Genomic DNA, 27,694 nt, shown 5'->3' on the forward strand with positions numbered 1-27,694 from the left:
CTCAAAATGAGGCGGAGGTGGTAAAATTGTAATAATGTATTTTAATAATAAGATAATTAATTTTTTTTTTTTTTTTGTAGATCATCATATAGCTTAATGTGTTTCCCACATTATTTTTGTGGGTGGAGCTTGGTACCTCTTTGGGGGTCCGGGGGCATGCTCTCTCTTTCATTTCAAATTCTTAAATTTGATCAATATATTAAATTAAAATAATAAGACACTAGGCTGTTACCTATCAAATTAAATAATTTATATTGAAAAATTATTACTGTATTAAATGAGATAATTTTAAATATTTTTGAATATACAAATAAGGAATGTTGAAAAGAATGATACTTTATGAAACTAAACCGCCAGTAGGAGGCAGCAGGCGACCGTCTTAATGAGCGAGTCATTGAGTCATTCATTCAAACGATTCGTTCAAAACGCTGAATCATTCAGTAATGCTGCTGCAACAAGTGTAGCTGTGAGATGCGCAATGGTTCTGCCGTGATCTTTGTTTGGAACTATTTTCGCTGCAGAAACAGAACAAAAACAGTCATTGCGTCTAAAATGTAAGTGACTTAATTTTAACGATTTGTTTATTGAAGTCTCGGTTTCAATCTTGATGGCATTCAGGAAAACAGCTCTCTGGTCGCATGTAGCCTAGGCTATAGTTTCTTAACTATAATATGTTACAAATAAATGCGCGAGCCTCAACAGTGCAACATTGTTATCATCAGTACATTAGGTAATAAATAAAACAGAATCATTCTCACGTTTTCGGTGATTCCCATAGTTATTTGTTATTAACTATGACAAACATTTTGAATTTTTACCTCAGTATGTTTCATGTTTGCCGTTATGCTCATTTGTTTTGATTTCTTCCTATAAAATCGATCACAGACACAGAGACAAGCAGCGCGAGCCTCAACAGTGTTACCAGAAAAGGCCTACATTATCATTATCAATAGCTGTTTATGTAATAAAATCTGAATCAATCTGGCGATTCGATGCTTCACTGGTTATTTGACAGACATTAGGTCCGTCAGACTGGAGAAATTTTTGCGGTAACGTGACCAGAAATATTTAAGACCTATTGAATCTGAATTTAAGACATTTTAATACTTTTTAAGGCCTTTTATTAGGAACTCTTTATTTAAGACATTTTAAGGACCCGCGGCCACCCTGTTTAAGCATAGAAAATCAGATGTGTTGTTGTTCTTACCAAAGCACCGCTGCTACCCATTGTGATGGGGCTCTTAACTAGGGTTATAGTTTTGGTGACTCCTCCGACCATGGTGGTAACAACCTGGGCCTGCTGGGCTACGGTTACTGTGCCTGATTTGTGCACAGTGATGATTGGTCGATTCGGGGTGTTGGGAGTAGAGATAGAGGAAGTGCCGACCTGGGCTGCAGCTGTTTTCAGCATTCGGGTTGCAGGATTAGTAACCTGGAAAGGAAGTAGGAACAAAGACACATTAAATCACAAATAGCTACAAGACAGGAAGCGTATAATCAGGATGAATCATGTCCGGAAGGATGCCAGAAAGGGAAGTTGATTCTATGTATGTCTTAGCATTTTAGAACTAAAATGTTTTTATCCAAAGCACTTTTTGATTACCTATAGCACAACATCAGATTAGATTTAACTTTGCAGGACAGTGGGTCTCCAGGGGCAGGGTTGAAGACTTCTGGTTTATAATGTTTATTCAAAGATCTGGTTATTCAGAGATGACACTTACCATTACAGGTGAAGCTACTTTGACAGTAGCCGGCAAAGTTGTGGATCCAGGAGTAACATTGACGGTTTTCATGATGGTGGCTCCAGCTGGAACATTTAGCACAGTGGAAGAGGGCGGGATCTTCTGTGTGGCGGCTGCAGCTGCAGCTAAAGCAGCCATGCCACTCATCTGAGGGCTGCTGCCCATTGGCTAGAGACAGAAACAGTTACAGTGCATTTAAGGTTTAAATGCAAATTTAACACTGGACACTACAATTGAAGACAGAGCTTGCACGATTTGGGGAGGAACAGAATTGTGATTTTTCTGAAAATAAATAGTTTTTTCCCCCTCCAGATTTGCTGTGCTTGTTTATAGGGCTGCACAATTTGGTCAAAATGTGTGGTTTTATATCAATATGACTATAAATAAATGTATAATAAATTATATCAATAATATTTTATTAATTTTTGTTAGTTAATATAGAAAAATTCTAAACAAAAGAAGATTTTTTTTTTTAATATTGCAGTGTAAAATAAAGTATTTAATAATACATACATTTTATTACACTTTATATACACTACAACTGTAAAATGTACAATTATTCACTTAGCTACTAAAGCAGCCTTTGTGATTTGATAATCACATTAAAACATACTGCGATTTAAGTTTTATTTTGATTAATCGTGTAGCCCTAATTTAAGATTTATATTGATTTTGATCGTCTACATACCGTCCCCTGGGTGCTCTGTGCGGGGACAACCATGCGAACACCTGCAGGAAGTGATGTAACCGTGACTGGGGATTTTCCTCCAGGAGTGGCCTGACGCACAGTAACGACTGACGTCCCGGGGGTCGAATGAGGCGCTGCCACTTTAAGAATAGCTGGAATGAAAAGAATAAGTTAGGGTTGGTAATATCACAAATAGTTATTAGTATTATTATTTACAGAAAGTAAAACACTGCACAGAAGTCTGCAAATTGCAAAAAGCCATTCATTAAGGCATTTGTACCTGGTCCACGAGGTGAGGCTGCAAGCGGGCTGGTTGGCATGGCGGTTGTGGGGGAAGGGACTTGTGGCACCAGTGTGACCCCAGAGAGGGGCATGCTCTGAGCTGCAGGAGCAGCAGTGGCGGGCACCGGACTCCTAGGCGAGTTGATGGGTAAAGACGGGATGGGGTTGACAGTTGGCGATGAGGCAGCTGTTGCAGCAGGGATGTCGTATTTCTGTAGCTGCAGCAGGTAAGTGTCAGCGGTAGGCACTGCCCCCCAGCTCACCTCCAGAGAGTTAGTGTTGGCACGGACCAGCTGAACACGTGATGGGGGCTGAGGACGATCTGATAGCAAAATACGAGATTATGCATTTTAAATGTTGTCTGATATGGTAATACTAGGGGTGGGAGGCAACTCACAATCTGATTCCGATTCTGGAACAATTTTAAAATGATTCTTGATCTACACTTTTTTCATATTAATTAGGGAGTTCTTATAAAATGTGTGCATTTTTATTAAATTAATTACGTTTTTAAATAATTAAAAATTAATAAATCAGGACAAATGTGTGTTAAGAACTATTAACTAACTAAATATAACTAAGTAGACAAGTCACCTTTATTTATATATTGTTTTATACAATACATTAGAGCTGCATGATTCTGGATAAACTGAGAATCAAAAAAAAATTGTTTAAAAGAGATCATGATTCATGATCCAGTTTTTTAAAAATAATTTTTTTTTAATATTTTTTTTTTTATAATCGGTTTGAATAAATGATTAAATTACTCGCACATAAAGACTTCACTTGTTTGAACATATCAGATGTGTTGTCTTGTCCTTAAGGCTTGGGACACACCAAAACCGTTATTGACGCATCATAAAGCATTGGGAGATGCAAATTCAATTAACCACTTATACAGTCGTGCTCCTTCAACAAACAGACAAAGTGCATGTGAGCTTTAGAAAGCAGACATCTATCAGTAAGTGAGTTATGTGCATCAAATTTATACTGCATTCCAAACTGTATAAATCAATTCTTCGTTGAAGACAGAATCGAGATGCATCTGAGAATGGATTTATCAACTCAACTCACCTGTCTCCAAATACCACAGATCTTTGCAGCAAACTTGGTTGTTCCAGGCTTTGCGATAGCCATCCCTTCCACTCCAGACGTACAGCCTATTGTTAATAGCAACAGAGCAGTGTCCAGCTCTGGCCCGTGGGATATTATCCTCCAGAGTGTCCATCAAGATTGTTTCCCACGACATCGAGTCTGAAGGAAAAGGTCAAGATCAGCAATGGTAAAACACATAAGCTGTGAACTATGAGCAGAGGAAGCATTTTAAGTAATCAGAGACAGTTCTCTTTTAACCCGATAAAGCCCACTGTATCATATTTGATACAGAAATTGCTAAAGCCTCTAAATAATCAACATGACCAAAACTTTGCTGAAAAACCACAACCTACTACATGCCTTCTGTAGTCTAATTAATAGGGCTGTCAAAATGGCTGAAGAACTAAAGGTTTTTTCATGTAAATATTACTAATATTCAAAATAATTTCAGTTAGAGGAAGAAAGCTGTTGGTGCAATGAGCAAAATATAAAGGCACCACGTTCATTTTTTTTTTTCAAAGCAATGATGAAAAAAAAAAAAAAGCATAACGTTTAAGATCTTCTATGCATTGAGCTTCTCTATTTCTGCAATGTTTTGAATAAACAACGCAGCAGCTCCACATCTAGTGGTTTCAACTGGATAGGCTAACAAAAACAAAACACAACAACGACTCTTACACCATCACATCTCATGTACCAGTGATACAGCTGCCAGATGCACACCTAAAATTCAAATACACAATTTTTGCATTCGAATGTGGATTTTTTTTTTTATTCGACGAATATTCAAAATTCAAGTTTTAATTTGACAGCCCTAACACTTCATTTTTTAGCAAAATATATTTTATTATAATTCTAAAAGCATCCACCGTCAGGTTGTGGTACAAGTGTAAACTTTTTTCTGTCTTTTTTTTTACAGATTTTCTAAAGGTTCACTTGATTACATAATTTTTAATAGAAAAATCATGTTAAAATCTAAGTATCAAATATGATACATCAGGCTTTTGAGGAACATTTCCCAATCAACATTGTAATGCATTTCATTGTTTTGACCACCACAATAAAATCTACAGAGCTTTGATCATAACACTAAGCATTTCAATATAATTTTACTAAGATATGTAATTGGGAACTATAGAGCGACAACAACTATTTATACAGTATGCATTACGCAAGTAGTCTGTTATACTATTATAAAAATCTAATAGATTTACATTATTTTTGGCCATATGAATATCAGAAACTGCATCAAGTTTGGGCCTCAATAAAATAGAGCCCTTTTTATTTAATGGTGCAGCAAGCGTTAACACTTAAAAAAAACAATGTATTTATTGTTAATATTTGCTAGGTGTATGTGCTGAAAAACAGTGTTTGTACATAGTCCTGGCTGCATAAATAGGAGAAAGAAATTAAGTGGATCAGACCAATCCACAGAGCACCAAAACATTATATTAGCCAATCAGCAATAGGGGGCGTATCCACTCATGATGGGGGAGGAGAGAGCGAGCAAAAGTGAGATATGAATGTTGAAAGAAAGACTGTAGAAAGTGAGATGGCTGAGATATTACCGAAGAGAAAAAGGTCAGAGAAAAATAATTGGAAACAGATGGGTTACGATCAGGCAAGAGCTAGGATCTGCATCAATATTGGAAAATATTTCCAGCGCTAGAGATATGTTAGAGAGCGGGAATTAAGTCCCGAAAACGGATACCAAGGTTGTTTTGCTTTTATTTTGTGCACGACTCCGCTTCCGAAGATGTACAACTTTACAATTACAAAATGAGCCTACAATAGCAGAGATAAGCCTTTAAAAATAATAATAATAATAATAAATCACGATACTAAAGGAAATTATTTGTTGTTTAATTTAGTTTTACATACATGTTCTCCATATTTTGTTCTAATGTCACAAGTAATAATCTCAAGGTTTAATGGGTGTTAGACGATTCTTTGTTTCTTTTGTAGTGTGGGTTTGATGGAGTGTAATAAAAACAAACATCGGCACATGTGTACCTTACTTCTCAGCACTGCTTCCTGATGGTTTAGAGGACAATTACTCTGAGTCGCCGTATGCGTTTTTAAGAATAGCACAACGGCGAGTGCGTCAAGTATTAACGTCTCGTCAGTTTGGGGAGGAGCACGTGCAATCAACAGAGGCTTGTAGTGGGTATCCAGGTAAAAGTATAAACAAGGCTTTAGTGGATCCTGTGTTGCATAGCGTGTTTGTTATTTTGGGGGCGGAGCAATTAAGGGAGAGGTGTGTTTGTTTGTCGATTTCAAATATTAACAGTGTGTCTCAGAAATCGCTTGCTGCACCTTAAACATACCTAGATTTAAGCAGGCCAAAGTGTTAGTGCACTTCCACTCCTTCTCGTGTGTGGCTACTTTGACATCATCCATAACCAGAGGGACCCATCCACCAAACACAAACATCCTACAAACACATGAGACCAAAGTTAATGAAGTCCACACTAAAGTCACTATTAAAGTCAACATGGAAAGGCATTCACAACACATTTTTCTTCTGTGAGGTAAAAAATAAAAACTGTGGGAGGTACTTAATTTTAGTCACTTCCAAAAGGAAATTTGTTATTTAAATGCAAGATAATTTAAACAAACAATTGTTTTAGTGGTCAACCAATGTTAATTTTGTTTAATGGCCACTGCAGATGCCGATATTCGATATAAAGCCGATAATTTGCCAGGTTCGCTGAATGCCAACGCTATATGAGCGCTGCGTAGCACTTGCCTTTTTATTATGAATCACAAACGCAATTATACTTTTTCATACACGGCTTACTTTAAGACAGTAAACGGGGGGGAGGCACTATCATAATTGGCAGACATGAGGGAGTCGCTATCAATATGCGGGGAATTGAAATCACTTTTGAATCTGCTCTCGCTTTTCACTTTCGAATTCGCAGTCACGCATACTCTGTGTATAGGGAGCGGCGGTACTGACCCCACATTTTACAAGATTAGATATTTGTCATTGACGCTCAGGATCTGTTGCGCACCAAATCCTCTGCCATCGTCTTGTCAGTCATCTCTCGTCACGTGATAAGTGAAATCTGACTCCTGCTGCACTGTGCTGCGACTCTGCAGCTCGTGCTGTATGGAGCAAGCAGACGCTTTCAGTTTATAATTGTAGCATCCATCGTCCAACTTAACTAAATAAGGTTTTTATTTCTATAAAAAAGCTAAACGACAGTGGGGGCGGTGCCGTGGTGGGCAGATAATGTAATCAGTGCATGGCCGAAACACCGTGTAACACAGACTACCGCAGCAAGCCTACTCTGAAAGTCATTTATGATTCGATTTCACCTTAAATTCTGCACCCAAAATGCAGTACTGGTTTCTCATCAATCATTTCCAATCTTGAAGACAGTCAATGTTTAAATAAACATTGTAATGTTCAAACAAGCTTGCGAAAGTTATAACTTACTTGTTGGTTATAGTGGTGGCAGAGTGGAGACTGCGGGGCAAAGGTGCCGCTCCACTTATGGCAGGTTTGTTCCAGGTTAAAGTATCTGCAACACAGAGTGAGCGCATTTTAAGTCAATTCATAGTTTTCCCTTGATATCACACCCTTATAGGAACGATCACCTGGAGCAGATAAACCCAGAATATAAACGCAACACGCATTTCCATAGAAAACGATTATCGAAGCACGATACGTTCATTTTCCGGGGTCATCTGCTTGCCTGTATATAGTATGCATGATTAATAAGATGTATACCCTATTTTCCGCACTATAAGGCGCACCTTCAATGAATGGCCTATTTTAGAACTGTTTTCATATATAGGGCGCACCGGATTATAAGGTGCATAGAATAGAAGATACTGCAGTCAAACGTTTGAATGGGTTTGCGTTATGCAGTGGTCACCAACCTTTTCAAGCCTAAGATCACATGCAAAGTCCAAATGTAAACCAACTTGCAAAAAATGATGAAAAAACAAGTGGCTGAGCTGTAAAACCTTGTTTATACTCGGCGCGTCCGCATGAGCGCGAAGGTAATAAAAAAACGAATATCTGTCTGCTCGGGCAGATTCGGCTCAAAGTCGTGCATCTTCGGATGTGGAGGCGCGCGCGCGGCAAAAATGACGTCATTGTAACAGCGCGCGCGCCTCCGCATCCGAAGATGCACGATTTTGAGCCGAATCTACCCGAGCAGACGGATATTAGTACATCTCATCACACCGGCACCCAGTTTGCGCGTCTAAATCAGTTGTATGGTCTGGTGTTCAGTCTAAAACAAAACAGTTGCGTCAAGTATAAATGCCTCGTCTGTTTGGGGAGGTGCGCGCGCAGTCAGCGGAGGCTCGCGCTCCGGTGCCAGGCGAAAGTATAAACAAGGTTTAAGTCAGCGGTTGTTTTACAGACATTAATATAAGGCGCCAGTCGTTTTTTGAAAAAAATTAAAGGCTTTTAAGTGCGCCTTATAGTGCGGAAAATACGGTACTTAATTTGATACTATCACTGTTTTAGTACATTAAGTGATTTTGTCCTGCTGTTTTAAGTGATTGAAATACTGCAGCAGGTGCTGTATATGGATTACAAATGCTCAAAACTTACACTTTGTTGGGTTTTAGTTTTCTTTCTATTGAGAGGTGATCTAAATGCTTGTTGATTGAAACAGATAGAAAATTGACAGGCCTGTGTTGCAGTTCTATGGATGATTTGCCTTCCAGGCCACCGTTTCAGTCATGTGACTGAAAACTATGAATTCTTTCTCTCACCTATGTCTAAAGTCCAGAGGTCTCCAAGACGGCAACCACTCATGCCGCCGTAGATGATGAGACGAGACTTTTTGGACGTTTTCTCTGTGTAGACAACAGCAGTGTGGCTCTCGCGAGGAGGGGGAAGCACACCGTACGTAATAGGGATGTCCCAGCCTGCTATGTTTGACCCCGGGCGTAGTTCGAGTGTGTAGAGGTCATTCAGGTATCTGGTGTAAAAATGAAGAAATAAATCAATTGTGGATCTGCTGCTCAAACATTCATGAATTAGTTTGGTTCTGTCTTTTACCTGGGAATATTGTTTTTGGGATCTTCACTGTCATTTGCCAGTCCACCAAACAAGTAGCATTTGTTTCCAACAAGAGAAAAGCTGTGTCCCAGGCGAGGACATGGTGGTGGGCCATTTTTGGGGGCTTTGGGCTTTAAACGTTTCCACTCCCATCTACTGGCCTGTTTGAAGTATTTGACAGAAATTAGGGAATTATTACAAACATTAGGGCTGATGCTACGAGAAAGAGGTATTGAAAACAACAGCCTCTTCTTTTAAGCTCTACCTTGGAGATTTAAAGATGGTGCTGATAGGCTTACCTGTAGTTCATAAAGATCGTTGCTGTATTTTCCGTACTCAACCATGCCCCCAAACACAAGGAGTCTGGTGCCGTCACACACAAATCCATATGCAGCGCAGCCGGGAGGAATGTCACCCCTGACAGCAGGAATAAACCACTGATTGGTGGCTGTTGAGAAACACATAGTTGCGTCATTGTGGTTTAGATGAATAAAGTTCTTTCAGTGGCGTCTTGCAATGCATCACATTCTTTCAGTCTGTTCTGCACATGGTAATTAGTTAACTGAAATATGAAAACGTTAAAAAATAATATTTTAGCTCAACATTTCTCATTTTAATTTAGTTTAACTTTGGGTAAAAGACTTAAAAACAACAACAAAAATTTAACAAAAATAAAAATATGACTTCAAATCTGTAACAGCATCTAGTACAGACACTATAATAGTATCTCAATGAATGAAACTGGGTCTGCATAATTACTTCCATAAATACTTCCAATTAGCTTCCAAAATAAAATAAAAATGACCCATGAGCAACATGCAAATGTAGGGCATCTTTAAATCATGATCTTAATAATAATAATATATAGTATTTATATATATTTTCAATGTAAAACTATGCTTTTTGGAGTGAATCTACTTCTTACTGATTCATAACATTCCCCAGACCTTATCTATCATTTTCCAACATTATTTAAAAATCAACAAAATGATCCACATCAGAAATTCCGTGAATCACAAAGTCTTCCATTCATCCTAGAAGTGTTCACATGGAAATGCGGGAAATACTGTGGGCGGGGCATGTGTGTTGTGATGACGTAGGTGGCGTTCTTTTAACCCGCCATTTCTCTTTGCATTTTTCTTGGCGTGCCAGTTCCAGTGCTTGGCTAGTGCTGTAGCGTTAGCTGGCTAGCTGACACATAAACATCTTAAAACAAAACAACTCCATAGTGCACACAAGTGCAACGCCATATTCTGCAGATGATGCACCCAAATTAAGTGCGCTAATGTTAGTGCAAACACTAACGTTACTTGATGGTGTGAGTTTTGAATTGCACAAGCAAGTGTACTATTATTGTGTGCACATTCTTTACGGCTAGTTAGCTTAGGTAGCTGATCACTTATGCAGATTTGGTCTAGCCGCTAACTGCGCTAATACACCTGGCTAACATTGTATATGTAAACAATTAGTCCAGAAATTATTGCTAAGCAAAAATAGAAGCAGCTGTGTAAACCTGCATAAATGCAACAATATTTTAGCTTTCAAACAGCGGTTGTAAAAACCAAAACAACACATCTGACCACCAAGACGGACAGAACGGATTTGGCTAATAACATAAGTGAGCTAAGTTAGATGCTACTGAAATAAAGCGCAAGTACGTGCACAAATAACCGCTTTATTATAAAAGAATAGCATCCTTACCTGTATTATAGACGTGCAGCTCATCCACAATGCCTTCATTCCCTCCGCCGAACACCACCATCAGCTCTTTAATGGCCACAGCTCGGTGTCCGTGTCTCGGGCGAGGAACCGGGCCAGACCAGCCCAAAACCCTCTTCCAGCGCGGCTGCAGAACCGAGGTGCCTGAAGAAGCCATGTCCAGTTCTCTAGCGAAACACAAATCCCACGCACAGCGCTGATTTTAGTTCGGATTTAAACAGCATTCGTGTGTCAAAATCTCTGTGCTAACCGGATTAGCCCGCTAGTACAAGGTAGCCTCGCGCGAGCTAACTAGGTCACCAAATTGTGCTCGAATTCCACAAGGTTGTTTCTGGCCAAATGCTGCCTCAAATGTACTAAAAATCCCGTTATAACAAATATTAGTGTTTGTGCGCTTCGGAAACCAAAAGTATAGCGTGTGATTAATGTTGGCCGGTTAGCATGTTAGCCGCTCAAATCTGCGCGAACCGCCATTTTAGCGGCAAAAGACGCTTTTCATCACGAGAAGAAAATAAATAGACGGACGCCGGCGGCTGAAGAAACGCGAATTCCGGGAGAAATAAAGGAAAATAACTACAAATACACAACATCACATGCAGGTGGGCTCCTGTGTATTTTTTTCTTGAATCTCCGTATTGTAAACGAAAAAGCATGTTTGGGTTAAATGTCTCTAAGAAAAAAAGAAAAGCTCGATGAGGATGTGTATGCCGCCATCTTGCAGAGGCTAGCTAAACGCTACCAGCACGAGCGCCTAGTTAGCTGCTAACGAGGCTAAGCTAACACATACAAGCTAGTGAACAGAAATGGGCGGTGGAAAAAATCTAACGCACACAAGCTGGTGAATAGAAATGGGCGGTGGGAAAAATAAAATAAATAAATAGTAAAAAAAGAAAAAGTGACGGTAAGAAAAAAACACGTACAAGCTAGTGTATAGAAATGGTTGATATAAACAAATAAAAAAATAGATCTATTTAAAAAAAATACAAGCTTGTGAATATAAATGGGCGGTGGAAAAATAAATAGTAAAAAATAAAATAAGTGACGGTAAAAAATAATAATCAAACACATATACAAACTAATGTATAGAATTGAGCTATGGAAACCAATAATAATATAAAATAATAGGTGTCGGAAAAAAAAGAGTGATTAGAAAAGAGTGGTGAAAATAATAATAAATTATTTTAAAATATGGGAGGCGAAAAAAATTTCCCCAAAACATTTATCTAAAAAGTAAAGTAACAAACGAACGACGATCCCCAAAAAAGTATAAAAATATTGAAGGTAATATCACGGAAATCATACCATAAAACTAAGGCGCATTAAAAAAAAAAGCGCGCATGAAATTTAAATTTGTTAAAGGACATAAAAAAAACACGTTTAAAGTGCGCATTAAAATAATGCTGATAGAGGTTAATATCGTAGGTTTATGTGATATGTGCATTTTTCATGCCTCTCTTGTCTGGGTGCCGCCATCTTGATAAACAATCCAAACAATCCACCCCTCTGGAAAAAAAACTTAGTGCTTTTTTAATCATCCAAATGCATTTATATATTTATAAAGAAATACACCATATTACTTTTAAAATATACATTTTCTTGCTACAAAACAGCGCTGAGAAGACTAAAAAGAAGAACGTACATCGGCTGCTGCTGTTGTTATCTGTATTAGCCGCATTAGCACTCCATCTAAAATGTTCAATGAGATCCAGGGCAGCCAGTTAGCTTCAATGCTAAATAGCTCATTACAACATTGCAAATTCTACATACTCATTTGGCACAACAGAGAAAATGTTACATGTTTCATGTTTATTTACTGTTAGAATTGCAAATGGCATTTTATTCGAGATGCACAGTTCAATAACCTGTGTTATTGTTTCGTCTCTGGCTACTCGCTTAGCTTCCCTCAAGAAAAATGGCGGATGTACCGTTAGCCGTCACAGAAAGCTGCAAAATATTCGGATTCTGTTATTGCCTGGCACAAAATACTTACTCGTTCCGATTCGTTAACTTAATTTTAAAATCACGAGAGAGGACTCAGAGAACGAATTCAACCCTTGGGTGCGCCTTTCACTGTAGATATTGCTAACTCTACATCTTTTCATGCCGCCCAGGAAGCCGCCATCTTCTTGACAACTGACAAGCGCTCAATAGTTCAGCCTCTAGAGCGCGCGCATCCCTACTGTATGCGCTCAGATATTATTGGATATTTTTGGGAAGATATGACTTGCACTCTTAAAAATAAAGGTTCCATAAGGTGGTTTTTGCAATGATGCAATAGAAGAACCACAAGAGACTTTGAACAGTTATTAAAAGAACCATTTTTTTTTTTACTTGGTGATAAGGACATCTGTTTTTCAACTATAATAATTATATTTTTTTGGTGAAATGGAAAGGTTCCATGGATCTTCGTTGAACCACAGTAAAGAACCTTTATTTTTGAGAGTGTATTAGTTGAAATCTGTCTACTTTTTCTAGAAACCAACCATATTGTGTTTGGAATGTTGTTGGATGACAAAAAGGCAAAATATTTTCATTAATGTTGATTTTGGGTAAATTCTTTATCCATAAATTTAATCAGTGTATGAAGACAAAACTGTATTTCTCTGTATTTAAACGTCATCTTTGTAACAATGTTCTGTTAAATAGGCTATGAATAGTAAACCGGCCAGCAAATTTGCTGGGATGATATAAGACTAATTTTTTTGGAAGATGAATGAAAAGAACCCTCTTTGTTCATTTGTACATTGTTTTCCCAAATTGTATTGGTGTGCCTTGCTTATTTATTTGGCATTTATGAATGGCATTATATTTTTTGTTCAATAAAAAAATTCTACCATCACATTCCATTCACTCATCAACTATATACTGCAATCTGGAATAGATTACTAGTTTACACCCAAATGCCATACATTTTATAGTGTGTTGTAAAACTTTAAATATAGTTTGAATTTGAATTTACATGTTTAGTTTTTTTTTCACAGATATGCCCTGTTGTCTTTTTGCACAATTTGACAAAATCACTGCAAAAAATATTATACCCTCAAGTGATATTTACCTTGAATTGTCAATTTTCTTCACACGTTTTTAATGTATTTACTTGAGCAAAGTCAATAAAATACAAAGAGTTATTAGAATGTAGAATATAAATGAATCTATCTAAATACATGTACATAATCTTTATATCTCTAATAGAGTAAATTACATCTATATATTTTAAAAATATTAATAATTTTCACAAATATTGAAATGTTTTATTTCACTTGTCGTAGTTTTAAACGTAAATATTTTAGGTTTCAGATTGAAAGTTTGGGTCTGAGAAAAGGGAACAAAAAATAATTAAGGGAAAAAATGTGCAAGTTTTGTGATCTTTAATGTGATCTTCATATAATAAAAATATAAAAAGGTGGAAATTTAATAAAAAACCAACCCTTGGGACATAGAAACATCTATTATAGAATATATACATACAGAAATAAGGTAAAATATTTATATTTGTATTATGTAACAAACTACAGCAAAAACAGTAATTTTTCCAGTCAATCTAACGTAATAATTTCTCTAATATTCATGATCTCTGCATGAAAAAAATGATCTAATAATAATATAATTCATGTAAATAGCATAAAACTCTTACTAACACACATAAGAGTTATATTCCATTCACAAAAGCCCAGTGTTTTGATAAATGATCTAAACTTTCAAAACAGATTTCAATACAAAACATTTTTTCAAGTAAAAACATTTTACAAGTCAGTGTTTACAATAACATAAACAAAAATTAAGAGCGAATCAAAAGAAGCTTTTGGCGGTTTGAAAAATGGATCTTTAAAAAGCAATGGGCTAAATGTAGAAATATTGAATATGGCCTCTGATGGAAACGTATGCTGTGTTTCAAATAAAGCCGTTATATTATTGCTGTTGGTTTGCTGACAGTTAAAAATAAAATGTGCATAATGAAAACTGCAAAGGCTAAATGTTGAATTCAATTTATACAACAATCACTAGTTAGTACCATAGAAATAGATGAGTCATTAATGTTAAATAGTACTCATACACGTAGGTGTTTTAACCATAAACCATACACTTGACTTTATGCTATAAAAAGCCATTTGCCACTGAGAACTAAGCCAAAAACAACAGACAAGACATTAGATCGCCAAAATAACAGGCGTATAACAATAAATTATGCACTTTTATATCTTTCCATTTAACTTGTCATTCAAGATTCACAGGTTCACAACTTCAGAGCTTTCATTATCCGTACCACTTTTCACTTGCCATTACCATAAATAAAAAATACCTTTGGCCGAGGTATTTATGGAGGTAATGTCTCTACCATAACCATAAAAAAGTACCATAAAGAATATAATACCATTATTCATCATGAATATTTTGTATAATATTTTAACAATTGTTGGGCGCTTTCTTCCAAACAGCCAGTGTTAAACTGCAGCCGGTGACTGCATGTTGATTCCAGATGTCTCACTTGCAAACTCATCACTCTCTTCTGGCTCCCTTGTTTGAGCACTCATCCCTCGGTCTACAAAATAATGAAAATATATATGTATATTATTTAAATTCAATTAACAGGTAACTTCTATAAGCACAAAAAAAATTGTCTCAACTCATTTTGGAAAGATTTCCTTTCCATCTTTTTAACTCAATATTAAGTAACTTGCATTTGTTTTGTAGATTAAATTATTATAATGTCACAACAAGAAACTGCACTGAGTTCTTCAAACTAGAAGCTTTAAATCATCTCTGCAGAACTAATCTGTTACGCAATGAATAATGTTTGTTAATGTTAATGAAAATTATAATGAAGTGGTTTATAGTGATGAAATATTTGTGGCTTTGATAAATGCATGTAGCTCCACACAAACACATACATGTAGCTCCACACAAACATACACACACACCAAAAAAAAGAAACTTTTTTCCCCCCTCATCCAATTTCTTAACGTGTAAATATTTGTATGAACATAAAAAGATTCAACAACAGATATAAAGTGAACAAATTTCACAGACATTTGACGAACAGAAATGCAATAATGAGTCTCTGGACAATATCAAATAAGTCAGCATCTTGTGTGACCAACAGCTACGTGCATCTCATCCTCATAGATATGCAAGTTCTCTGACGTCTAACATGTGGCTTGGCACTAGGAGGACGATCAGCTGTCTATCCTTTCTCCCATTAGCACTGTCTTAGGCATCTTACATCACAGACGTTGCTCTGTTCACATCTGCAGTCCTCATGCCTCCTGCAGCAGGACTATGGCATGTTCACGCAGGTGATCAGGGACCCTAGCCATCTTTCTCCTGGTGTTTTTCCCAGATTCAGTAGAAAGATTTCTTTAGTGTCCCAAGTTAGAACTGTGACCTTACCTGCCTAACGTCTGTAAACTCTTAGGCCCGGTTTCACAGACAAGGCTTAGATTAAGCCTGGCTTAGGCCTTAGTTCATTTAGGTAGATTTTATAAACGTGCCTTAGAAAAAAACATTACTGGCTTGCATCTTGAGACAAAAAAAATGGCACTGACATATTTTAAGATATGTTAGAGCAAGTTTCTTTTAGTTAAAACAGCTCAAACATGCACTTTAGTCTGGGACTAGCTTAAACCTTGTCTGGGAAACCGGCCATTAGTGTCTTAAGGACTTTTCCGCAGGTGCAATTGTTTATGGTTCATTGTAAAACATTGTTTAAACCGTTTCCAATAATGGTCAGTAAAATTTATTTGGATTTTACAAAATTATATTTAAAATACAGTATCCTGAAAAAGGGACGTTTCTTTTTTGCAGAGTTTATATATACAGAATATATTTGTTCAATTGTATTTGATGGACGTGTACCAGTTTGTTGAAAGCATTCAAATAATACATACAAAATGTGTCTATTGCTTACTGGGCTTGGTTAGATAAAGTATTCGGCCTTATATTTGTCACTACAGTAGCGCTTCAAGTTATAAATGACAATTTGTGACCTGATGCATTCAAAGTACCGATCAAACAGATGCGTTCATGATAACCAGCATCCATGACTATACTACATGGGTCATTATCAGCTCAGCTTGAATGAAATTCCATCTTAAAGCAGCTTCTCGTGTTGCCTGAAGAACCCAGAACTGCCCCCACCAAACATTTGTTTGTATACAGTTGTGGAATCCATTTACAATTGATTTGGACACTTACATAACGAGTCTCCGGATGATAGCAGATCAGAAGTTAAAATCCTGCCCTCTTCATAAAGCTCTATTTTCTCAACCAGTCGCTGCCTCACAGGGTTGATAAACACTTTCTGGTCAGAAAAATCTGTAAAGATTCAGACAGAGAATGAAACAGGGACCAGCAGAAAGATATAACAACATACATTCAGAAAAATGCTTCTTTAAATATTTATGATGTTCCTAATCTATCGGTTTAAATTACAAATATTACCTTCATTCGGACTGGACTGTGATGGGTTTTCCTCTAAAGAACTGCTTATTTTAGTGCTCTGAACACCACAGGCCCCACATGACGGCGACTGAGGTCTGCTACAGTGACTTGTCAAGTACTGAGAGAAGCCTTGACTCTCATCTGATTCACATGGCATGCCAGAGGAATGTGAAGCCCATGATTCAGCATTCAACTCTGACTCGGAGCAGCTAGTCATTTCAGAGGCCAAGGTGGGAAAGATAGGCTTGTGAAGGCAGGGGTATGTGTTCTCTTGAGGGTGGAGTTTGGAGAACTGATGGGCGAGAGAGTCCAGGGAGCTGTTGTCGGAGCGCAGAGGCTCAGGGGTGGATGGGTGAGATGATACAGGAGATATTCTGACCATGGTCGATCTGCCAGAGGTATTCAACCCTGAATGCACATCTTGAAGTGCTTTGAACACCTATAAAACACCAATAGAGCCAGAATAAGTCTATAATTCTAACTAAAACATATTATTATGAAGGGGTATTATTGTTTCTAAAAATGTCCAATTGTTAGCTACGTGACTACTTCAAAAAGTTCAGAAGTTTGGAGTAATTAAGATCTAATTCATGTTTTTTAAAGAAGTTTGTACTGCTCACCAAGGCTGCATTTATTTGATCAGAAATACAGTAGAAACAGTAATATTGTGAAATATTTTATTCTATTTAAAATAACTTATTACAAACAAATAGCATTGAATCGATTCTCCTACTTCTTTCATGGGAGGCCTCTTCTTCCTCCGTCGTTCCAAACATTGACATGCCATTTGAGAAATTTCCATTGATCCATGAGGGTTAGGTGAGTCTTTAGTTATTAATCGAGGATCCAGATGTTTCCTGCAGATGTTCTCCGCTGCGTGAGCATAGGACAGCTCCCGCGAGTGCTTCCCTTTGCTGAAATTTCTCCCATCATCTTCCTCCTCTTTAACCAGATCTTTCTGTGGAAAATAACAGATTTAATCACCTGCCATTAACACCAACTCTACACTAACAAATGTTACTATAATATGACTTCATCTCTTCTCACCAAGTAAACAGCTTTGGATTGGCCATCGACCTCAAGAGCCTGCCGTCCAGTAAGTATCTCTAGCATGACCTGCGGTACGAGAGAAACTGGAGTGTTACTTTATCAAAGATGGAAAGCCGAAAGACGTTTGCAGCATCTGTTTACGGACATGAACCATAAAAGATTTCTTTAAATTAGGGGTGGGTCCTTCTTTAAAAAAACAACAACTCACGCCCATAAGTGGACCAAAAAGTAGTTTTTACATTGGCCTTGAAAGTGAGCTGAAATCTCAATTAGGTGTGATGGAGTCTCAGTCCATTTTCAATTTACAATGGGTTCTTTTTTTGTGGATCTCAGCCCAATTGAATGTTATCGCAATAAAATATTGTTGATGTGGATGAAGGAGAACTTTTGAGTACAATCAGGTGGTCGAAGTTATAATAACTTTTTGCCATTTAAAGGGGTAGTTCACCTTAAAATGAAAATTCTGTCATTATTCCAAACCTGTAAGACTTTCGTTCATCTTCGGAACACAAATGTAGATGTTTTTAATGAAATCTGAGAGATTTCGGTCCTTCCATTGACAGTCTACGCAACTACCACTTTGACGCTTCAAAAAGTTCATGAAGAGATCGTAAAACTAATCCATATGAATCAAGCAGTTTAGTCCAAATTTTTGTCTAAATATGGTGAACAGAATTAATTGTATTACATCCACACATATAAACATTCATCAGGTAAACAGAAGCTCAATCATGTTTGCTTGATGTGTGAGAACCAATGAGGTTTCATTCTCGTGTTACGAAGCACGTTTGAGCTTCAGCAAGAACCAATGAGGTTTGTTCTCAAGCGTCAAGCAGGTTTGTTTAAGTTCACTGATCAACGTTTATATGTGAATAAAAGTAAATCTGCTCATCATATAAAGCCATTGAGGCTCTTCAGAAAATTTGGACTAAACCGCTCAATTCATATGGATTAGTTTTACGAATTTACGAAAGTTTATGAACTTTTTGAAACCTCAAAGTGGTAGTTGAATAGACTGTCTATGGAGGGACAGAAAGATCTCAGATTTCATAAAAAATATCTTTATTTGTGTTCTGAAGAGGAATCAAAGTCTTTCATGTATGGAATGACATGAGGGTGAGTAATTAATGACAGAATTTTCATTTTTCATTTCGCGTGAATTTTCATTTCGCGTGAACTATTTTGCGTAACTACAATGAGATTTTGCTTTCACAATGCATGTCTTAAAAGATGCATCTCACCACTCCAAAGCTGTAGATGTCGATCTCCACTCCTAGCTGTCCATCCTTCAGGTATTCTTCTGGGAGGTATGCGAGAGTTCCCCGTACCGTTGCAGTGTGAGCCACCGTGGACGTTTTGCCTGGGGTTTTGCTGGGGCTCCAACATAAACGCGCCAATCCAAAGTCCCCCAGCTTGGGCTCCAGGTGATCCCCTAAAAGTATGTTAGAGCTGAGGGAAGATGATTGGTTTGTGAAAGAAGCCTGGTGCATCCCTAATGGTTAACATGAAACCAACACATAATGTAATTTGCAACACGAATTTAATTAATTTGACTTATGTGAACAATATATTCAACAAAAAAGGAAAAATGGGGCTGCAGTTGATTTTCTCTTAGTGTGAGAATTCATGCTTGAAAATGTCCCTTTTTCTGGTGCTGGTATTTTAATGAAACCAGTAGCCAACAAGTGAACTGACCCAAAAGCTTGAAGTTATTTTGTTTTTCATGGATTTAAACCCATCCCAATCTAAAAGTACTTCATCACATTTGTAAAACCTGAAGTAACTGCACTCACATTGCACTAAAGGCACCAGCGGAGAATGAATCTGTGTACGTGAAAATGTACCTGGGTCAAAATGATTCCAACCTTTTATGCAACAACAGTGTGATTCTCAGAAGCTCAAGCTATGATGTTTGGCTTTTTAGAGAGAATTTTCAGTAATGTCTAAGTCATTTCATAGACACCTCTTTGCAATTGTATAAAAGCAAAACAAAGTTAGATAAAACCCCACAATTACTGCATTTTCTGTCACTTCCACTGAACTCACAATAATCCAGACCAAACACTGCTGATTCAAAAAGTCTAAAGATCTAAACATACACTACCATTCTAGTCTCTTATGCGAACCAAGACTGTATTTATTTTATCAAAAATACAGTAAAAACAGTAATATTCTGAAATATTACTACAATTTTAAATAACAGTTTTCTTTTTTGTTATATTTTAAAATGTGATTTATTTCTGTGACGGCAAAGCTGAATTTTCAGCATCATTACTCCAGTCTTCGGTGTCACATGATCCTTCAGAAATCTTTCAAATATGCTAATTTGGTGCTCAAGAAACATTTCGTATTATTATTAAATGTTCAAAACCGTTGAGATGCTTAATATTTTTGTAGAAACCATGACATGTTTGTTTTTTCAGGATTTTTTGATGAATGGAAGGTTCAAAAGAAAATGATGATTTTTACTGAAGTCATTTGTAACATACATTATAAAATGTCTTTACTGTATTTTTTTAACAATTTAATGCATCCTTGCTGAATAAAAGTATTCAATTTCTTTCAGAATAAAAAAAAATACTGACCACAAACTTTTGAATGGTAAAGTTCATGTGGTTTACATGTTCTTGCACTCACCTCTTGATATCTCCATGAATAAGTGCAGGTGAGCAAGAATGCAGGTACTGAATAGCTTTCGCAGTGCCCAGTACCACATTTACACGCTGTGACCAAGAGAGGGCGTTGCTGTCCTGAAAGAAACAAGCATAGTGAATAACACAGACCGATGCCATGAAAGGGTTAGATTACATAGAATTAACTTCGGTCATCATTTACTTACCTTCATGGTATTCCAAACACAAATGACTTGTTCAGTGACAAATGATTTGACTAGCGAGATTTAAGTTCACAATTCCAATTTATCCCTCAGATTGATTTTTTTCTTTTTTTTGTATGGCTGTTCACATTGTGGTTTTAAATGTGGCCAATATCAGATTCCAGTGTGAACAGATCATGGTCCCGAACTGACCCGCATGTGCAAGAGAACAATAAAAAGATGTCACGCAGCACACAGAAATAAACAAGGACATTAAAGTAAGTGATTCCGTGTTTATTTATAGTGTGATCTGCCACGGAAGCCACAAACCAGCGAATCTGTGCACAGACGATATAAAAAAACAAAGAGTATGCGAAAAAAAAAAAAAAAAAAAAAACGTTTTATGATACGAGCCCTCATGTTTTGTTTGTATATAGAGCTGTCACAGTAATACTTATAAGTTCTGACACATCCCTGTCCTTCACTCACTACCTTTCGCAACTGTCTTAACTTTGGGTATTTAAAATCTTTGAAGTGACTCCCATGAACGCAGAATTGTGACGAATGTTGCTCTAGAGTGGCGTAAAAGTCGCATGAATTATGATATGCGGTTCAGTCGCATTGCAAAACATCTGACTAATATCAGATTTAGGACTAGAAGTGGCCAAATCAGAATTAAAAAGATCAGATTGTATGTTGTTTGTGAAGAAAAGATCAATCACATTTGAGCAAAAAAAAAAAATCTGATTTGGGCCACATTTATCTGCAGTCTGACTGTGGCCATAGTGACACATGCCATATCTTGTCATTGACACCAAACTTTGCGCAATAAGTTGTGATGCACAATATTTGAATGTACAGGCCTGCAAATGAGATTTGACAGAGGAGATGATTATCAGCGAATAACGATTTTATTTCATTCTATCGTATGACTTCAGAACACTTAAAACACAAGTCATACAAACTGCTAATAGTGGGGTTTTTTTTTTTCTTGTGCTTGACAGCCTTGCCCCACATTCACTTTCACATTATGTCATTCAGGTTTGTAAAACCATGAGGGCGAGTAAAATGATGACGGAATTACGCCTTCAAGTGACATACTAAATCATGAAGCCGAGCCCTAGCAAAAGTGGTAACTCACCTTACAGCGTAGTCGGTCCTCTAAAGAGCCATTCGGCATATAAACATATATGAGACAATAAGTTTGTCCTTCTATACAGTAGCCAACAAAGTCCATTATGTTGGGATGCCTGTATCTGCGGAATAAGAAAACATGTTAGATTGTATTACTTAACATTTAATGAGAGCATTATAGTAGCTGAAGGAAGCAAGGCTTGAAAGTGTGGCTGAAAAATGTGTCAGAAAAAAAATGACCTAATTAAGAGACAACAGGATGACAACTAACCACAAAAAAGATTTGGAGGGTAGGGTGGAGATTTTCATTTTTTGCTCATGAAGAGGTGTTGTGCATAAAGAGCAATCAAATTTCAAGCGGGTAAGTCCCATTCTGCACTTCTGTTGAACAAACATAAATGAATCATAGCCAAACTGAAAAAAGCTAGTTAAAGGCTGGCCCACACTAAAAGATCTTATCGGATGTTTAAGAAAGTGAATGACTCAATAGCAGAACGAGCAAACTCTCATAGAGGTTTGTTTTAGTACCTCTTTCATGTGACAATCCTCTCTAGGATTCCCCCACATAGCAGGATTTCTGATCAAAAAATATTCAACATGTTGGATATTTATGATAAGAGATCGCTTCGGCCCTGACGTTCTTCGGAGCAGATTTAATTACTCTTAACACACCTCGCCCCACCGGAAAATCTGAAGATAATCTGTAGAACTATCAAGATATTCGTGACTTTACCTAGGATTGTCGGAATGGTAAATGGTAAATGGACTGCATTTATATAGCGCTTTCAGACCTATGGCCACCAAAGCACTTTACATTGCCTCACATTCACCCATTCACTCACTCATTCATACACCGACGGTGGTGTCAGCCATGCAAGGCGCCATCCAGCTCGTCGGGAGCAGCTGGGGTTAGGTGTCTTGCTCATGGACACCTCGACACTTGGACAAGTGGAACCGGGGATTAAACCACCAACCTTTTGGTTTGTAGACAACCTACATGAACCACTCAGCCACTGCCGCCCCATATAAAACGGAAGGGGAGAATTGGACCCAAAATAGTCTTAATCATCTTGTAGTGTGTGGCAGCCTTTAGACAAATCAGGAAAGACAGATTTAAAGCACGAGAGAAGGAAGCATAAGCCAGAGGAGCAGAGGATGGACAGACAGTTTCTTACTGTGAGAGTTTTTCCACTTCCGTCCTGAAACTTTCCTTCACGACATTCCAATCCAAATGAGAGTCCTGCTCCGAACATCCAAATGAAAAAGAGAGAGAAAGGACACGGATGTTTAAGAAAGTGAATGACTCAATAGCAGAACGAGCAAACTCTCATAGAGGTTTGTTTTAGTACCTCTTTCAGCTTCTTCACAGCAAACTCAGTGTTTCTCATCACAGCTTGATACACGTGCCCGAAACCTCCTTCACCGATCTGCTTGCAAGGGGAAAAGTTGCATGTGCCTCTCTGTATTTCCTCAAACGGCCAGCTCATCGCAGTGGAGTAAAGCGGCGGGGGATCCACACGGTTCTTGCATGGGCACTGTGAACAAACACAAAAGTGTCAGTGGATTAAGAAACTGAAAGGAAGAAAAACATGATGACTAAAGGAAGAGTCATGCTGACTAATGCCTAGACAACACTTTAAAAACATAGTGATTGCTCAAACCTATCAAGTCTTTTTTTATTAATACTTTTAATGGCTGAATTTTTTAAATCAAATAAAGCACCTCTTCCGCTATATTTGAGGTTCTTGAATCAATGGAGTCCAGATCGGGCGGTGGAGGGCTAGGCTTGGGTAGAGGCCTGATTTCTGGAAAAACAAAACAGCTATATTAAAAATATATATTTTACCACAGATATCATCAAGTGCAAGCACTGTAGAAAGTATAAGATGTTACCGTGGACAGGGAGAAAGTCTTTGATGAAGCTGACTGTACTGGTTTGACATGCAGTGGCTTGTGGTACCGCTGAAGCTGACTGCTGCTCCGAACTAGACTGCGGTTTACGTCTACCTTTGGAAATGCACACAAAAGAACATTAATGGATTTGTTATCCAACTATAATAAATTGCACAAAACTGAAATATATCAGCTGGTCAATTTTTTCTCTAAAATTACACATCTATAATACAGTGTTTTTTAGTATTATTTAAGTATATTATTTATTTATTTTGAATTAGCTTTTATTTTTACTAGCTTTTATCTTTGTTATGTGCTTGTCATTTTTATTAGTTTTTTTATATTATATTTAGCTTTCATTTATTTTTATTTCAGTTTTAATATTTCAACAAACTTATTTCAGATGGTTACAAAGGCAATATTTCTATTTTATTTTTTATTCCTTACAGTTCTCTTAATTTTAGTATTTTTATCTAATATCTAAAGTTGTGTGTGTGTTCTTTATTTATATAATTAAATGCTGTATATAATTTTAGCTTTATTTAAATCACCAAAAACGATTTGAAATCATTTAAGTTAACAATAACAACACTGCTATAATATTATTACTGAAGATAGACAAAAAAAATAGGACAAAATCTTAAAAACATTTTTTTAGGGAATCTAAAGCAAATATAGTGTATAGATGGCTTCATTTCAATCTCATTTGCAATTAAATTAGTCATTATAACAAATCTATCTGCATTCTCTTTCTTTCTCTCTCAGTGTGACCACAGCAGAGAAATGTCACATTTGACAGCATAGTGCTTGTGTGTTATTCACAATTTAAATGTGAAACGCTGGGAGTTCCTTGTCAATAAAGTGCATGAACAAAGACGATGAAGCGAGTTTCGTAACAACCACGAAACCCATCTGATAATCTGTCTGGTTAGGGCATCAGTTGTGGTGGAGACAACAGAAGCAAGCAAATGAACAAATACAATGAGAGGAAAAAAGAAAAAAATCATGCATACATTCAAGGATGATATCACGGGGCCGAAACCACTGCAAGCCTTCAAGAATCTGCACCAATTCCCCAACTGTCCCATTACGGCAGCCCCATTTGTGCATGAGGGTGTCTGTGCGCCTGGGGCTTTGTTCCAAAAGGCGTAGTTCAGTCTGATCAGATATTACCCGTGAAGCTGCAATGGACATAAAAGCACTTTTTAAGTTTAGTTTCCACCAAAATATCTAAATAACTACAGCAAAAAAAAAAAAACATAACGAATTAATATGGAATCATTCATGCCAAAACTTGAAAGAATCCTAATTATGTAACGTTAGTCGTAGCTGATCCCATTATTAAGTTCCAGCTGACATACTAAAAATGGACAACATAGCCATAAAAATAAACTTATTTCAACTAATTCCCAATCCCAGATGATTCCACATTGAGGAAAAGACCAAATACAGCTGTGATTTAACCATGTGACTTCTCAAATCTCAGCATCTCACCTGAATGAATGGACACAACATACGCTCCAAACAACATCAGTAAGCCACGTCTTCTGCTGAACAAATTTTGTTTTTACAAACAAACTTTTTTTAATCATACTAATTCATTTCTCCCCGTTTATTTACTCCAATATCATTCATCATCAGGCCATGGCAACAATCCTCAAACACTTAGCATAACATTCTAGTTACCTCGAATACATTAACAAATATCACTATAGAGATTTACAAAAGTTATTCACAACTAAACGAAATAAACAAACCCTTGCTGTAAAGAAATAAACGCTTCACAAACTGAACAGAAACTGAACTTTTTGACGTCACCGCTCAGATGGCTAAGTGAGTTAGCGAGTGCGCTAATCATCTACTGTTCGAGTTAAATAAAGAAAACACTAGACATAAAGATAAATACATTAATCTTACCGAACAATATCCAGTCTGAGTGTGAAAGTGAGTCCATAATCCGTGTAAAGTGACTCATAACACACGCGGGTAAGTTGTACAGAAACTCCTTGTCAAACTCCGCTCCAGACATTTTCAAAAACCCTCGGTGTTTTAACTTTATTAGATGTGTAAGTCTTGTCTCTCTCTCTCTCTTTTAATATTGCTTTACGTGGTTCTTAAACACAGGAGTTTCTTGCGGCTGTCACTTGTAGTAGTGGTCTTGTTTTCTTCTACCACAGCCGTCACGAATCGTACTAATGGCGATTGCCTGGCAGTGGCTCATGAATATTTATTACGTCACCTATTGTAAGGATGCGTCATCTGCTTAATATTCATGAGCTGCCGTTTCACCGCACGGAAAGATCGCAACCCTGACTACCGCTTTTTTTCTCTTTTCATTTTCCCTTTGTTTTTTTTTTTGGTAATTTCTATTGTATTGTGAAGCATGTGATATGTTATTCTGATGTAATATGGAAGTTACTCATGTACATGCTATTTGTTGATAATAAAGCATAAAAAATAGCAACTGTAATATTCGGGGAAAAAACTGACTACCGCCCAACTTTCTAACGTCAGCAGTTCATATCTGCTTCCAGAGGCCCACGTCACATTACATTTATTAACAATCACAGTCATCACCTTCACCATAGTATTAAAGTAGGCTACTTTCGCCACTTCGTATAACTTACTCACATCTTCCATTTCCTTTTTTCCACATTTAGTAATAGGGTAAATTTCCCTGTGCTCATAAGTGCTGTTTTTTTTTTTTTTTTTCAATATTACAGACAAATTTGTCGGTGGATTCAGCGATACACTATTTTTTCCCCTCTGAAACATTGCATTAGTGATTACTATAAAGGTGAACTCAATCTAAAATATAATCAAGCGTTTTTGTTTGAAGTTAAACTGCAAAAATCTCAGAGAAAATCTCCCAGCGAAACTGAAACATTACTTTTCCAGATTGCAGTTATCAGTGCTTTTCCTAGTTTCATTCACGTTCCTTTTCTCAAATGATTCAATTATTAGACAACAAAGCCCTAATGATGAACAAAATCTGGCTTATCTTATAATGATAACAACACTTACATCGTGTTTTGTTTATGATGTGAGTGAAATAAATGTTAAAGACAGAGAGCAGGTAAATGTTGTTTACTATTGTGTATCTGTTACATACGGCAAACAAATGATACAGTAACACAGTACTATAAAAGTAGACACAAACTATACTTTTCACTTTCAGGAAGGCAAGGACTCAGCTTGGCAGATGGCGAATAACCACTGACACTTAGTCTGTAGGATTGTTTGGTTAAAATAACATTTTTTTTTTTGATACATACTACCCATCCCTTTTATTTAAAACTAAATTAAAAAATAATATGAAAACAAAACAGCTTTGGACAAAGGTAAAAAATACATACAAAAAGTGAATGGGTGTTCTGCCGGGAAACATACTTTATAAAGTGCAGATCTTAGACTCATCCTTCCGGTCAAGGTTGAAGTATTTTTTGTCATAAAATGTCATGTTTCGATTGGAAGATTATGTTTGAGGCCAAGTTTTGTTTTTTTTACGGTTATGTTAAAATGGAGAATATTTCCCAACAAACACACGTCACTCATTAATCTGTGAAACATTCAACATATCAGGGATGAAAAACATCAAAATCCTATCGCTTTTTACATCATCAATATTGCCCAAATACATCTTCCTATAATGTTATCCTTTTTTTTCCTCAATTAAGAAAATAAAGCAAGGCAAACATGTTCTTGATTTCTATAAATCCTTAATACATCCAAAGCACTGAATACCAACAAGAGGCAAACACAGGACTCAGAATAAAAATACAACTACAGTATAAAGATAAATTCTA

The 27,694-nt window shown here is 36.9% G+C and overlaps 2 protein-coding genes across 5 annotated transcripts in view; both read right to left on the bottom strand.

Annotated features, from left to right (window-relative positions):
- hcfc1b (host cell factor C1b) overlaps window positions 1-12,683 on the bottom strand; it is a 29,894-nt gene extending 17,211 nt beyond the window's left edge. For both annotated transcript variants that reach the window (XM_081349956.1, XM_081349955.1), the window contains exons 1-12: window positions 12,549-12,683; window positions 10,541-10,725; window positions 9,139-9,287; window positions 8,840-9,000; window positions 8,551-8,759; window positions 7,256-7,340; window positions 6,138-6,244; window positions 3,790-3,969; window positions 2,714-3,037; window positions 2,434-2,585; window positions 1,725-1,913; window positions 1,208-1,432 (exon numbers count right to left, since the gene is read on the bottom strand). In XM_081349956.1, the coding sequence (XP_081206082.1) occupies window positions 1,208-1,432; window positions 1,725-1,913; window positions 2,434-2,585; window positions 2,714-3,037; window positions 3,790-3,969; window positions 6,138-6,244; window positions 7,256-7,340; window positions 8,551-8,759; window positions 8,840-9,000; window positions 9,139-9,287; window positions 10,541-10,715 (1,956 nt within the window). In that variant the 5' untranslated portion in view covers window positions 10,716-10,725; window positions 12,549-12,683. The remainder of the gene's footprint in view (window positions 1-1,207; window positions 1,433-1,724; window positions 1,914-2,433; window positions 2,586-2,713; window positions 3,038-3,789; window positions 3,970-6,137; window positions 6,245-7,255; window positions 7,341-8,550; window positions 8,760-8,839; window positions 9,001-9,138; window positions 9,288-10,540; window positions 10,726-12,548) is intronic.
- A 1,228-nt stretch (window positions 12,684-13,911) lies between these two features.
- irak1 (interleukin-1 receptor-associated kinase 1) lies at window positions 13,912-26,107 on the bottom strand. Of its 3 annotated transcripts, none has more exons than XM_081349482.1 (14): window positions 25,806-26,107; window positions 24,902-25,069; window positions 23,889-24,002; window positions 23,718-23,800; window positions 23,345-23,530; window positions 23,171-23,235; window positions 22,003-22,117; window positions 20,684-20,796; window positions 19,288-19,495; window positions 18,044-18,112; window positions 17,730-17,954; window positions 16,997-17,435; window positions 16,751-16,870; window positions 13,912-15,098 (listed from the first exon to the last, which is right to left on the bottom strand). In XM_081349482.1, exons 1-14 carry the CDS (start codon window positions 25,915-25,917, stop codon window positions 15,001-15,003), a joined length of 2,115 nt encoding a protein of 704 aa, XP_081205608.1. In that variant the 5' UTR covers window positions 25,918-26,107; the 3' UTR covers window positions 13,912-15,000. The 3 variants fall into 3 exon arrangements, with proteins under 3 accessions (XP_081205608.1, XP_081205609.1, XP_081205610.1); XM_081349483.1 differs by lacking the exon at window positions 25,806-26,107 and adding an exon at window positions 25,383-25,429; XM_081349484.1 differs by lacking the exon at window positions 25,806-26,107 and having other exon boundaries at window positions 23,718-23,793; window positions 24,902-25,039.
- Between the last annotated feature and the right edge of the window lie 1,587 nt (window positions 26,108-27,694).

Source organism: Scardinius erythrophthalmus (assembly GCF_964197995.2).
Source record: "Scardinius erythrophthalmus genome assembly, chromosome: 20".
NCBI classification, from domain to species: domain Eukaryota; kingdom Metazoa; phylum Chordata; class Actinopteri; order Cypriniformes; family Leuciscidae; genus Scardinius; species Scardinius erythrophthalmus.

Excerpts from the sequence above, each read along its gene's own strand:
- irak1 (XM_081349482.1), bottom strand. The coding sequence starts at position 25,917 with ATGTCTGGAGCGGAGTTTGACAAGGAGTTTCTGTACAACTTACCCGCG. Across the intron at positions 23,236-23,344 it reads CTGTGAAGAAGCTGAAAGAG|GACTCTCATTTGGATTGGAA; the intron begins GTACTAAAACAA and ends TGTTCGGAGCAG. Across the intron at positions 18,113-19,287 it reads ACATCTACAGCTTTGGAGTG|GTCATGCTAGAGATACTTAC; the intron begins GTGAGATGCATC and ends CTCGTACCGCAG.